We start from the raw sequence: 13,851 nt of genomic DNA, 5'->3' as shown, positions 1-13,851 counted from the left end.
CGGATTTTTTTTGCCCGAAAAAAATATTTTGAGGGGGCAACAAAAAATGCGGGAAATTTTGAGGATTTTCAAATAATTCTTTAACAAATCCGAGGAGTTTTATTGATTTTTTTTCCATTTTAATATTTATTTTTTATTATTCCTCCCCTTGACCTTTCGAAGACCAGTAGGACATAATTTAAATAAAATATTTGTAACGGCCTTATTTAAAGAATATACAACTTTTTTGTCCTTCATTTCTCCATTATCAACCGTAGTGAAAAAAGTGTATCTGCTACAACATATCATAAAATAAATAATATTGAAAAATTAGTTTTTGAGAAAATCAATTTTTAAGTTTTATTTTCATTGATTGAACAATTTTTGTTCACAGTGAATATTTTTTCACATAGCCCCAATGATTACCCACAACATTGCCGAAGTCACCAAAACGATCGGACAAGCCGTTTTCAAGGTGGTTTTGCTTAGGCCCTTGTCAAAAGTTATGCTTGGACCAAAATGGCAAACCAATTATACAAATAATGTTTTTTGATCACAAAGAATGTATATTCGAAATTTCAGGGACATAAAAAAATACAAAAATAAATCGTCCTTCGATTTCACAGAGAATTGCTCAACTGTAGATCTATATGCAACCATTTTTTATTTGTCACTAGCAGACCCGACAAACTTCGTTTCGCCTAAAATTGATTAATTCTCTGATCAGTTCTCGAGTTATGAAGAAATTGCTTTGTCATTTGTATGGGATCCCCCCTTTCCAAATGGGGGAGCGGTCTCGAACCATCTTAAGAACCTTTCTCGGCCCCAGAAACCCTCGGCATACAAATTTTCACGCCAATCGGTTCAGTAGTTTCCGAGTCCATAAGGTTCAGACAAATAGAAATTCATTGTTATGTATATAGATTGGGGACATTCCAATTAATCCAAAACATTCGTGTGTTCAGACCTCGAATTCTACCATAGAGGAGAACTGCAATACGCACATCAAAATATGCTGAGTACAGCTACGCTGTTTACAGAAATCAAATAATTTATGCGATATATCTCGATGTGTTCAGAATATCAATTTCTGGAATTCGCGGAATATTCTGAAGTTCAGCTCGTAAGGCATATGCAACACCGGCCTCCAAAATGTCCTCGGCATCAATCAAAAATTCTTCTCAACAAAATCTTAGATGCCTGTCAAGATATGTAAGACGTATTATTAAGCATTTCAATGCATGCAAGGCTATCCAAAACGTTCTTGAGTTCAGGTGTTCAGATCTACAATCATGAAGAAGCGTAATGCGCGTTTTACACCAAGCTAAATCCTGCTAAGTTCAAGAAAAACAGTTGATTATATTAAATATTTGGCATGCCCCACAGTGATATTCTTGAATTCACGAAACGTTTCGAACTTTAGGTTATAAGGCCTGCGCAGTAACGGCCGTCGAAATGTCCATGGCATGTCTTAAAACTCTTCCCAATATATCCTTCGATACCTGTGAGAATGTGTGTTACCATTCTTGCTGCCTTCCATCACACCGTAGACCATCCAAAACGTTCTTGATTTCAGGTCGTCAGATCTACAATCATGTAGAAGAGTAATGCGTGTTACAAACTAAGCTTAGGTCATTCTGCTCAGTATATAGACATGAAATGGTATATGTGGAGATTTCTGATTAACAGATCCTTATATTCTTGACCAACTATGTTCCATTTTCAAAGCTCATGAACGCGAGGAGAGACCCAGCAGGGCAGTACGTAAGTCAAAAGAAAGCCCTACTAATCCCCTTTGAGAAAAGTACGAGGATATGGTCAGCGCCTTTTTAAAGGTTAAACCACTATACTACTGTCCACAATAGACATATTTATTTTTATTTATTTTTATTTATTTTATCTACATAATCTTTATAATCGCATAAATAACCACATAACAGTTTTCAAAGCTTACGCAACTATGTACTATTTTCTAACACAATAAAATAAGTAATTTCATACCAAAGTACTATTGGGAATTGAAGTGAATGCTCATATTTCGTTTGAAAGAGACAAATGTCGTTTCGCTTCTATGATTACGAGGTAATTCGTTCCAAATTTTGACAGCACGGGCACGAAAAGAATCTCTCAAATTATTAGAAAGGGCTCTTGGAACAATAAGTAGTAATGCTCGAGAAGAGCGGGCAACCTTGAAGAAGTTTCGGAGGTAAATTGGGGGGTCATTTATAATTTTATATGTTTGGATGCATGTTCTTAGCTTAAGATGATTCACAAAATCACAACCAAGTAAAGACTTCTTATAGGCAGATATATGGTCATATTTTTTAGATTGTATGCGTATCTTACAACTGCATTGAAAGCCTGGTTTAGTTTTTTGAGATTTGCCTTTGATACAAGACCAAACAATATGTCTCCATAATCGAATAGAGGTACAAAAAGTGACCTGGCAAGTTTAATCCTGATGTGTTGAGGAGTACAATGCCGCTGCAAAAGTAGAGAGTGCAAGGCGTTATAGACTTTACTGGAAACTGCGTTTGTCTGGGTTGTCCAATTAAAATTTGAATCCATTAGAAGGCCAAGATTTTTAACCACATAAGAATATTACGTGATAAAATCGTTTCCAACTTTAATTGGAGGAACATAAGGTAAGGATGCACGATTAGTGTGAAAAATTATAATCTGTGTTTTTTCACGTTAAGGATCAGTCCATTCTGTTCACACCACACTAAGATATTTTGAACATCTAATTCATCCGACAAACGATTTCAGGTGCGGTGCTAGGTTCTCCGGAGATGTACAGCTGACAATCATCCGCATATAGGTGAAATTTACAGAAAGATAAACTCAATGGTAAGTCGTTTATAAACATCGAGAAGAGTAATGGACCGAGTATTGAGCCTTGTGGTACCCCAGTTTGGACTGCAATAATTTCCGATTGATGATTATTGTAGTCGACATACTGCAACCGATTGGAAAGATAGGATAGAATTAAACTTGAGGAGAAATGGTCTAAGTGGAAATTGTGTTTCAACTTTTCACATAATCGTCGGTGGTTAATAGAATCAAATGCCTTACTAAAATCTAAGAGCGTAAGGATAGTGATAATTTTTTTATCTAGTGCTTCCCTTATGTCATTTTCAATATTAATCAGTGCAGTCACTGTACTACATGCCTTCCGATACCCCGATTGGAAAGCGCATAGCATGTTATTTCGGATTAAATATTCATTCAGTTGTTTAGAGAGTACTGACTCAAAAACTTTAGAAAGAGCGCAAAGGATGCTTATTGGACGATAATCTTTTTCGATACATGGATTATCAATCTTACTAATTGGAATAACTTTAGCAATTTTCCAATCGACAGGAAATTCGGATGATGTAATGCAGCAATTGAAAATATCAGTAATGTACGTAAGAGTGACACCTAAAGAAATTTTTAAAACATTCAATGGAATAAAGTCGTTTCCTACAGCATCGCATGAGGCAGTGGCGAACTCAGCTAAAACTTCATCACTAGTTACACATCTGAATGAAAACTTTGGTTGTGTTTCAACATCTTCACTTTGATTGAAACTAAGGGGCGGGAAGTGTGCTGCAAAAACATATTCAGGAGTCAGCAGTTACGTCACCTCCACCTACATGAGTGTTCGTTTGTTTCAAGCCCAATCGTTTAATGTTTTTCCACAACTGCTTTGCAGGAAGATCAGCACTAAGTTGAGAGTTAAAATATTCTCGTTTTGTGCGTTTGATTTCGCGGTTGGCCAAGTTACGAAGGCAGGTGAAATTTTTCCATTTATTCTGGTTACCTTGGTCCCGTTTCCAGCACTCATAGGCTTCGGAGCGATTTTTAATCAATCGATTAGCATACTTGTTGATCCAAGGATTTCTTGGATCTTTGGTCGTCTTTTTCTTGAGTGGGGCATGTATGTTAAGAACGGAGTAAAGTAAATCATTGAAACACCGAAGCTTTTCGTTGATTCCCACACAGTTGTAGACATTATCAAAATTGACACAACGAAGATCAGCAATAAACGAGTTTTTATCAACTTTATGATATTCGCGAGTCCAATAAGAATCAGTAGAAGTTTTAGATAGCCTAAACTTATAATCAACACAAATAAAATCGTGATCGCTGATTCCCCCCACTGACGACTGGTACACATTGTTCAAACTGTCCGTGCAATTACCTGTAAACAGATCAATGGTCGATGAAGAACCGGGCCTATGGCAAGTTGGATGAGTAGAGACAAGTTTGAAATCAAATGATGTTAAATAATCAATTAGTTTCACAGTCTTGTTTGAATCGCGTTTCATCAGATCAATGTTGAAATCACCCATCAACAGAACATTGGGATTTGAAGATGAAATTTCTGAAACTACACTGAAAATTGTGTCTAGTTTTGAAACATTAACGTCCGGGGAAGGGAACGTAGGGAAGGGAAGAATCTAAGATTGTGAAACTGGTAATATATTGTGTAAAGAAATATGCTGAGCTGAGCCGCGTCTTACGAATGTAGTTGCCGTCTTATCCAAAACCAGAGAATTTTTGATCTTCTCTCATGGCTTTCAAGACATCTACGTAGCTCTTTCCGTCAGCTTTGACGATATTAGACTCGCATTTGCTCCATCCTTACTTTTAAGAGCAGCTCACCGCAGCTCCGCAACTTAGCTTACTTGCTGTTGAAAGGAAGCTACCGAGCCTCTTGAAAGGAGGCTACCGAGCCTCTTGATAGGAGGCTTCCGAGCTTCTTGAAAGGAGGCTTTTGAGCCTCTTGGAGGGAGCTTCCGAGCCTCTTGAAACGAGGCTTCCGAGCCTCTTGAAAGGAGGCTTCCAGGCCTCTTGAAGGAGGCTTCTGAGCCTCTTGAAAGGAGGCTTCCAGGCCTCTTGAAAGGAGGCTTCCGAGCCTCTTGAAAGGAGGCTCTGAGCTCTTGAAAGGAGGCTTCTGAGCCTCTTGAAAGGAGGCTTCTGAGGCCTCTTGAAAGGAGGCTTCCAGGCCTCTTGAAGGAGGCTTGAGCCTCTTGAAAGGAGGCTTCCAGGCCTCTTGAAAGGAGGCTTCCGAGCCTCTTGAAAGGAGGCTTCTGAGCCTCTTGAAGGAGGCTGGAGCCTCTTGAAAGGAGGCTTCCGAGCCTCTTGAAAGGAGGCTTCCAGGCCTCTTGAAAGGAGGCTTCTGAGCCTCTTGAAAGGAGGCTTCCAGCCTCTTGAAAGGGAGGCTTCCAGGCCTCTTGAAAGGAGGCTTCCGAGCCTCTTGAAAGGAGGCTTCCGGGCCTCTTGAAGGAGGCTCTGAGCCTCTTGAAAGGAGGCTTCCAGGCCTCTTGAAAGGAGGCTCTGAGCCTTCTTGAAAGGAGGCTTCTGAGCCTCTTGAAGGAGGCTTGAGCCTCTTGAAAGGAGGCTTCCGGAGCCTCTTGAAAGGAGGCTTCCAGGCCTCTTGAAGGAGGCTTCCGGGCCTCTTGAAAGGAGGCTTGAGCCTCTTGAAAGGAGGCTTCCAGGCCTCTTGAAAGGAGGCTTCCAGGCCTCTTGAAGGAGGCTTCCAGGCCTCTTGAAAGGAGGCTTCCAGGCCTCTTGAAAGGAGGCTTCCGAGCCTCTTGAAAGGAGGCTTCCAGAGCCTCTTGAAAGGAGGCTTCCGAGCCTCTTGAAAGGAGGCTTGAGCCTCTTGAAAGGAGGCTTCTGAGCCTCTTGAAAGGAGGCTTCCGAGCCTCTTGAAAGGAGGCTTGAGCCTCTTGAAAGGAGGCTTCTGAGCCTCTTGAAGGAGGCTTCCGGGCCTCTTGAAAGGAGGCTTCCAGGCCTCTTGAAAGGAGGCTTCTGAGCCTCTTGAAAGGAGGCTTCCAGGCCTCTTGAAAGGAGGCTTCCAGGCCTCTTGAAAGGAGGTATCCGAGCCTCTTGAAAGGAGGCTTCCGAGCCTCTTGAAAGGAGGCTTCCAGGCCTCTTGAAAGGAGGCTGAGCCTCTTGAAAGGAGGCTTCCAGGCCTCTTGAAGGAGGCTTGAGCCTCTTGAAAGGAGGCTTGAGCCTCTTGAAAGGAGGCTTCCGAGGCCTCTTGAAAGGAGGCTTCCAGGCCTCTTGAAGGAGGCTTGAGCCTCTTGAAAGGAGGCTGAGCCTCTTGAAAGGAGGCTTCCGGGCCTCTTGAAGGAGGCTCTGAGCCTCTTGAAAGGAGGCCTCTTGAAAGGAGGCTTCCGAGCCTCTTGAAAGGGGCCGCCCGCGCCTCTTGAAAGGAGGCTTCCGAGCCTCTTGAAAGGAGGCTTCCGAGCCTCTTGAAAGGAGGCTTCCGAGCCTCTTGAAAGGAGGCTTCCGAGCCTCTTGAAAGTAGGCTTCCGAGCCTTTTGAAAGGAGGCTTCCGAGCCTCTTGAAAGGAGGCTTCCTAACCTCTTGAAAGGAGGCTTCCGAGCCTCTTGAAAGGAGGCTTCCGAGCCTCTTGAAAGGAGGCTTCCTAACCTCTTGAAAGGAGGCTTCCGAGCCTCTTGAAAGGAAGCTTCTGAGCCTCTTGAAAGGAGGCTTCCGAGCCTCTTGAAAGGAGGCTTCCGAGCCTCTTGAAAGGAGGCTTCCGAGCCTCTTGAAAGGAGGCTTCCGAGCCTCTTGAAAGGGGGCTTCCGGGGCTCTGGAAAGGGGGCTTGCGGGCCCCTTGAAAGGAGGCTTCCGAGCCTCTTGAAAGGAGGCTTCCGAGCCTCTTGAAAGGAGGCTTCCGGGCCACTGGAAAGGAGGCTTCCGGGCCTCTTGAAGAGAAGCTTCCGAGCCTCTTGAAAGTAGGCTTCCGAGCCTCTTGAAAGTAGGCTTCCGAGCCTCTTGAAGGAGGCTTCCGAGCCTCTTGAAAGGAGGCTTCCGAGCCTCTTGAAAGGAGGCTTCCGAGCCTCTTGAAAGGAGGCTTCCGAGCCTCTTGAAAGGAGGCTTCCGAGCCTCTTGAAAGGAGGCTTCCGAGCCTCTTGAAAGGAGGCTTCCGAGCCTCTTGAAATGAGGCTTCCGAGCCTCTTGAAAGGAGGCTTCCGAGCCTCTTGAAAGGAGGCTTCCTAACCTCTTGAAAGGAGGCTTCCTAACCTCTTGAAAGGAGGCTTCCGAGCCTCTTGAAAGGAGGCTTCCGAGCCTCTTGAAAGGAAGCTTCCGAGCCTCTTGAAAGGAGGCTTCCGAGCCTCTTGAAAGGGGGCTTCCGAGCCTCTTGAAAGGAGGCTTCCGAGCCTCTTGAAAGGAGGCTTCCGAGCCTCTTGAAAGGAGGCTTCCGAGCCTCTTGAAAGGAGGCTTCCGAGCCTCTTGAAAGGAGGCTTCCGGGCCTCTTGAAAGGAGGCTTCCGGGCCTCTTGAAAGGAGGCTTCCGGGCCTCCTGAAAGGAGGCTTCCGAGCCTCTTGAAAGGAGGCTTCCGAGCCTCTTGAAAGGAGGCTTCCGAGCCTCTTGAAAGGAGGCTTCCGAGCCTCTTGAAAGGAGGCTTCCGAGCCTCTTGAAAGGAGGCTTCCGAGCCTCCTTAAAGGAGGCTTCCGAGCCACATGAAAGGAGGCTTCCGAGCCTCTTGAAAGGAGGCTTCCGAGCTGCTCGATAGTTGGAATTACTAATCGCATTTATCACGCATTAGTTGGGTTTATATTTTAATGATAATTTGTTTATTATGGTTTGAGTCCAAAATATGAGAAGTAATCATCAGCGACAAATCGATTGACTCTGCAGAAACAACTAGATGCTGTGGTTAACTGGTGCAGTTTAAACCGTATGGTTATCAACCCGAAGAAATGCTCCGTCTTACGTTTTCGCGAAAGAGGCTGCCGATTATCTACGATTATGCACTGCAAGGTACGAAGATCTAGCGTGTTCATCATGTGAAAGACTTGGGAGTTATTTTGGACGAGCAGTTGAGTTCAGTTGAGCTATAAACATCATATTTCTTACATCGTCGATAAGGCATCTAGAGCTCTTGGAGTTATTTTCAGAATTGCGAAAGATTTCACTGACATTCATTGCCTGGAATCTCTCTATTGTTCGCTAGCACGATCCACATTAGAATACTGATCTGCAGTTTGGAGTCCGTTTTATAATAACGGCGAGGAACGCATCAAATCGATTCAGCGTCGGATTCTTCGTTTTGCACTTCGAAGGAGAGACTTGGAGAGACCCTTTTCGATTACCCAGCTACAAGAGCCGCCGTCGCTTGATTGAACTTGAAACCCTCAGAGTGCGAAGAAATGTTTCCAGAGCTTTGACCATAGCCGATGTTCTCCAAGGTAGAACAGATTGTGAGACTATTCTCCAACTCTTCGATCTGAATGTCAGGCCACGGATGCTGCGAAATAATATTTTGTTACGACCACCGTATCGTAGGACAAATTATGGACTGGCAAGCGCAATAATTGGCTTGCAACGAAATTTCAATCGTGTGGCATCAGTTTTTGACTTCCATCTCTCACGTGAAATTTTAAAAAGAAGATTCGCTTCTGTTTTTAACGCCCAGAACTTATGACACCTTTTTTTTATTTTTGTTTTGTATAGTTTATGTTAATCACTTGACTAGGAGAGATTTGTTTGTGTCCTTAAATTACTTGTTTTTGCGTTTAAATCAAATATCATTGGGGCAGTAACAAGCCTGTTGATGTATACTATAATAAATCAATATCGTCTAAAAATGATTCAGCACAACACTGTACCGAAGTTCAGTTTTTAGTCACTCGACGTTTTGTCCTTTTGATATTTTATTCCACAGCCCTAAACTGTGCTGGTTGTAATGGGCAGGATTCAACAGTTCTTAATTTACTGATTACCATGCATATTATGTACAATATTTTTAATTATAATTACAATGATTTTAATGTTCGGTGAATAAGTGTGCGGTTGAACGTATACGTTGTTTTGTATCTAATGCGAAACATTTGTAAAATCCAGGTTACTTTGTCCTCCTTTGGACGGTTCGTAAGTAAATTGATGAATATATTTTATTATTTTTTCAGCATATACTGTTACTGACAAACGCTCTATATTGTCAAATAGAGCTCCCTATTATTCACCTTACCCATTAACACAAATTTTCCTTCCCGAGACATCTATGAAGGTAGTATGGTAGTAACATTCCTTCCCTTACTAATACTAATCCCAAGTACCAATTTGCGACAATATACAGTAGATTGCTCAATTGAGCATTGTATAGCCACCCACGATTTGTACAATCACATACATATGCTATGCTATGATCAAACAATAGCATTAGTATGGTGCCTCAAATGGTTTTAATTCCAAATATGTTTGTGTCGACTGAGAGTTATTTATTGATAGTTCTGCTTCATCTTTCTAGAACATTGTTACCATTTAGAACGTTCATCCATTCATCAGCAACCATAGCACCCACTTACCCCGTGTCTGCACTTGCACCCCGTGTCGGGGTACCTTACATATTATAGTTCCTGAAGCTATCCGCTCTGGAACTGAGATTATTTTTTTCCCTGGTGTACATGTTTAATATTTCAAACCATGATACGTCTAATATACTAAATAAATTATTCTATCTACGGGTAAACATGTAATTAGTTCACAATGATATGATATGCAAATGCTAATATAATTTTTCAACCTTAGATGTATGTAACCTTCATGTTAGAATCAAAGGTATAAGTAAAGATTAAATTGTTTCGTTTAACAGCAGACTTTGTTTTATTATTATTTTTATAAAGAGACTTGCAGCCCTAGGCTGGCTCTCCTCTGAACGCAGACATGAATAATTTATGCGAAAGTAGATTTTTTCCTCTTTTCGTCCCTTCCAACTGTTTCTTTTGAGTTTGGTAGGAAAAAAGTCCTTCTATTTATATCGTCTCCAAAACTTTTCCTCCCCTTTCTTAAAAAAAAATCTAAAAAAACCTTCTATCATGAAAATGTACATCTAAGTTTGAAAAATTACATTAGCATTTTCAAATCATTTTTAAATATGTTAACTTTACATAGAAATGATAAACTCATCTCATGAATTAAAAATAATTTAGTTCTCATTAACAATAAAATAACGAAACTCATAATACTGATGCTAAAGAAAGTCGATGTTAGTCACGGAAACGCAAAGCATACATCAAATAACACTGAAAGATATGTTCTATCTGTGGAAGAAGTTCAGTTGAAGATGTGGCGCTATCATGGCGGCGAACGGGTCGATTCCTATGATTCACGATGCATCATCACAATCCGCAATCCGTTTTCATTTTTGTGGAATCATAGGCGACGCGTTCACAATTTTGAAGATGTTCCAAAATGGGATGAAGGAGCGAAAAATATCCGTATCTTAAGTAAAAGGTAAAATATCTAAGGAAATACTGAGGATGATGCACAGTAACTAATCTAGATTCAATCATATAACGCAATCAAAAAGTGCAAAAATATATCTAAATTAAGGGAAGGGATGTTGATTAGTAGGGGTTGCTATTGATTTATGTACAAATGGGATTATGTTTGTTCAAAATTTAGAAAATAGAGGAAAACGATGCTTACTACTGTGGGTCCGGGAATAAAACAACAAAGCATTGGCAGCCATGAACGAAATCAAAGCTCGGGTAGTGCCTTGCTCCAGTGGGTTCAGGTTTGTCTTTGTTTGTCTTAACGAGCAACATGCTCCTAGTGTTGTGAATTAATTTGTTGGCTAATAAAGACTCATACTTTGCTCTTTTCTTAAAACGAATACGTAAACTAGTATGGATGTTTTGTGTTTGTGATTTGTGGTGAGAATTTGGCCCAATCGTTTCGCTCTACGATTTGGTTCTATGCTTGCTGGCGTGTCGTTTCTTGTGAACGGCTGCTAAAAATAATATGGTAAACAAATATGATTAATTATCTAGACGAAAAGCGAAAACTTCTAATCCGTAAAGAAGATTGAAAGGAATAGGGATACTTTTTTTCTGGGAACAAGGAAATAGAGAACAACTTCAACAATGAGATAGTAGCGAAGAAATATAGGAAACAACTTCAAAAAACAACTCTTGGTAGAACACACCTTTCGGTGGATAGTATTGTTGGCCTCTGCCTTCACCATACCCATGCGCTGGCACTCACAATTGGCATTAACACAAATTTTCCTTCCCGAGACATCTATGAAGGTAGTATGGTAGTAACATTCCTTCCCTTACTAATACTAATCCCAAGTACCAATTTGCGACAATATACAGTAGATTGCTCAATTGAGCATTGTATAGCCACCCATGATTTGTACAATCACATACATATGCTATGCTATGATCAAACAATAGCATTAGTATGGTGCCTCAAATGGTTTTAATTCCAAATATGTTTGTGTCGACTGAGAGTTATTTATTGATAGTTCTGCTTCATCTTTCTAGAACATTGTTACCATTTAGAACGTTCATCCATTCATCAGCAACCATAGCACCCACTTACCCCGTGTCTGCACTTGCACCCCGTGTCGGGGTACCTTACATATTATAGTTCCTGAAGCTATCCGCTCTGGAACTGAGATTATTTTTTTCCCTGGTGTACATGTTTAATATTTCAAACCATGATACGTCTAATATACTAAATAAATTATTCTATCTACGGGTAAACATGTAATTAGTTCACAATGATATGATATGAAAATGCTAATATAATTTTTCAACCTTAGATGTATGTAACCTTCATGTTAGAATCAAAGGTATAAGTAAAGATTAAATTGTTTCGTTTAACAGCAGACTTTTTTTTATTATTATTTTTTATAAAGAGACTTGCAGCCCTAGGCTGGCTCTCCTCTGAACGCAGACATGAATAATTTATGCGAAAGTAGATTTTTTCCTCTTTTCGTCCCTTCCAACTGTTTCTTTTGAGTTTGGTAGGAAAAAAGTCCTTCAATTTATATCGTCTCCAAAACTTTTCCTCCCCTTTCTTAAAAAGAATCTAAAAACCTTCTATCATGAAAATGTACAACTAAGTTTGAAAAATTACATTAGCATTTTCAAATCATTTTTAAATATGTTAACTTTACATAGAAATGATAAACTCATCTCATGAATTAAAAATAATTTAGTTCTCATTAACAATAAAATAACAAAACTCATAATACTGATGCTAAAGAAAGTCGATGTTAGTCACGGAAACGCAAAGCATACATCAAATAACACTGAAAGATATGTTCTATCTGTGGAAGAAGTTCAGTTGAAGATGTGGCGCTATCATGGCGGCGAACGGGTCGATTCCTATGATTCACGATGCATCATCACAATCCGCAATCCGTTTTCATTTTTGTGGAATCATAGGCGACGCGTTCACAATTTTGAAGATGTTCCGAAATGGGATGAAGGAGCGAAAAATATCCGTATCTTAAGTAAAAGGTAAAATATCTAAGGAAATACTGAGGATGATGCACAGTAACTAATCTAGATTCAATCATATAACGCAATCAAAAAGTGCAAAAATATATCTAAATTAAGGGAAGGGATGTTGATTAGTAGGGGTTGCTATTGATTTATGTACAAATGGGATTATGTTTGTTCAAAATTTAGAAAATAGAGGAAAACGATGCTTACTACTGTGGGTCCGGGAATAAAACAACAAAGCATTGGCAGCCATGAACGAAATCAAAGCTCGGGTAGTGCCTTGCTCCAGTGGGTTCAGGTTTGTCTTTGTTTGTCTTAACGAGCAACATGCTCCTAGTGTTGTGAATTAATTTGTTGGCTAATAAAGACTCATACTTTGCTCTTTTTCTTAAAACGAATACGTAAACTAGTATGGATGTTTTGTGTTTGTGATTTGTGGTGAGAATTTGGCCCAATCGTTTCGCTCTACGATTTGGTTCTATGCTTGCTGGCGTGTCGTTTCTTGTGAACGGCTGCTAAAAATAATATGGTAAACAAATATGATTAATTATCTAGACGAAAAGCGAAAACTTCTAATCCGTAAAGAAGATTGAAAGGAATAGGGATACTTTTTTTCTGGGAACAAGGAAATAGAGAACAACTTCAACAATGAGATAGTAGCGAAGAAATATAGGAAACAACTTCAAAAAACAACTCTTGGTAGAACACACCTTTCGGTGGATAGTATTGTTGGCCTCTGCCTTCACCATACCCATGCGCTGGCACTCTGGAACTACTACTGTTATTGGACGGCCGGGCGCCTCCGGATGTGGTGGGATGCCCACTGCGGCGTTCGCCGTGGCCATCACCACCACCTCCACCTCCGCCTCTACTTCTACCGCCGCCGCCACCACCACCGCCTCCACTGCGGGATCGCTCATTGTGTGGCACAGGAACACTTCTTGGCCCATGACCACCATGATGATGACGCTAAAATGAAGAGATAAAAGTCAACAATTAAGATTTCCCGGAAGTAGAATTGTTCACTCACCATTCGTCTCAAGGTGTTCATCGGTCTTCTCAGGGTGTCTGTAATGCGCCGGGCAGGAGGTTTTTTCGGGTTCGAACTGGGCGTGTGCACGGCGCAGCACTTGATGAACATTCCCATGAAGATCACAAACAGGATGCCGAACAGGCACACCATGTACCAATTTTCCGTTACCCACTGGGCCACGGTTTGTAGGGTTTGCTTGTTGAACAGCAAATTCTTCAGCCGCACCAACGGGCCCTCGGCATCGACGGCACGGCATTTTAAAAATACATCACAGTATCCCTAAGAAGAATAAAAGTTTATCGGATGAAAAATTTATTCATTAATTACAACTTTCAATGCAATCATACTTGGAAGTTATCACAGGGTGATCCAGGACGTAAACTAATCCCTCCGTCCGGTAATCCGAATATATGAGCAAACTCACTGGTGCTGCGGCAGGTGCTGGTGTCGTTTCCATTCTGGCAAGCCAACTCACACAGCTTTCGCTTATCTATGTTCGGAATAATGTTCGACGTTAGGAAGCACTCGGTCATATTCCACAGCAGGCAAATCGAGCCGGCACATTCGCCCTTAATGCACAATTGAGTTCCTGTT

The 13,851-nt window shown here is 41.1% G+C and overlaps 1 protein-coding gene across 8 annotated transcripts in view; it reads right to left on the bottom strand.

Moving 5' to 3' along the window:
• Positions 1-13,851, bottom strand: part of LOC134213552 (disintegrin and metalloproteinase domain-containing protein 10) — a 260,648-nt gene that overhangs the window by 5,868 nt on the left and 240,929 nt on the right. For 5 of the 8 annotated variants that reach the window (XM_062692694.1, XM_062692695.1, XM_062692699.1 and 2 more), the window contains 3 exons: positions 13,605-13,846; positions 13,255-13,536; positions 12,935-13,193 (listed from right to left, as the gene is read on the bottom strand). In XM_062692694.1, coding sequence (XP_062548678.1) covers positions 12,935-13,193; positions 13,255-13,536; positions 13,605-13,846 — 783 coding nt within the window. Of the gene's footprint in view, positions 1-10,413; positions 10,718-12,434; positions 12,740-12,934; positions 13,194-13,254; positions 13,537-13,604; positions 13,847-13,851 lie in introns of all 8 variants that reach the window. The other 3 variants (XR_009979479.1, XR_009979480.1, XM_062692700.1) reach the window with 3 other exon arrangements.

This window comes from Armigeres subalbatus, chromosome 2, assembly GCF_024139115.2.
Source record: "Armigeres subalbatus isolate Guangzhou_Male chromosome 2, GZ_Asu_2, whole genome shotgun sequence".
In the NCBI taxonomy this organism is placed as follows: Eukaryota; Metazoa; Arthropoda; class Insecta; order Diptera; family Culicidae; genus Armigeres; species Armigeres subalbatus.
Note: the sequence above shows the minus strand (reverse complement) of the source record. Positions and strands in the feature narration are given on the sequence as shown.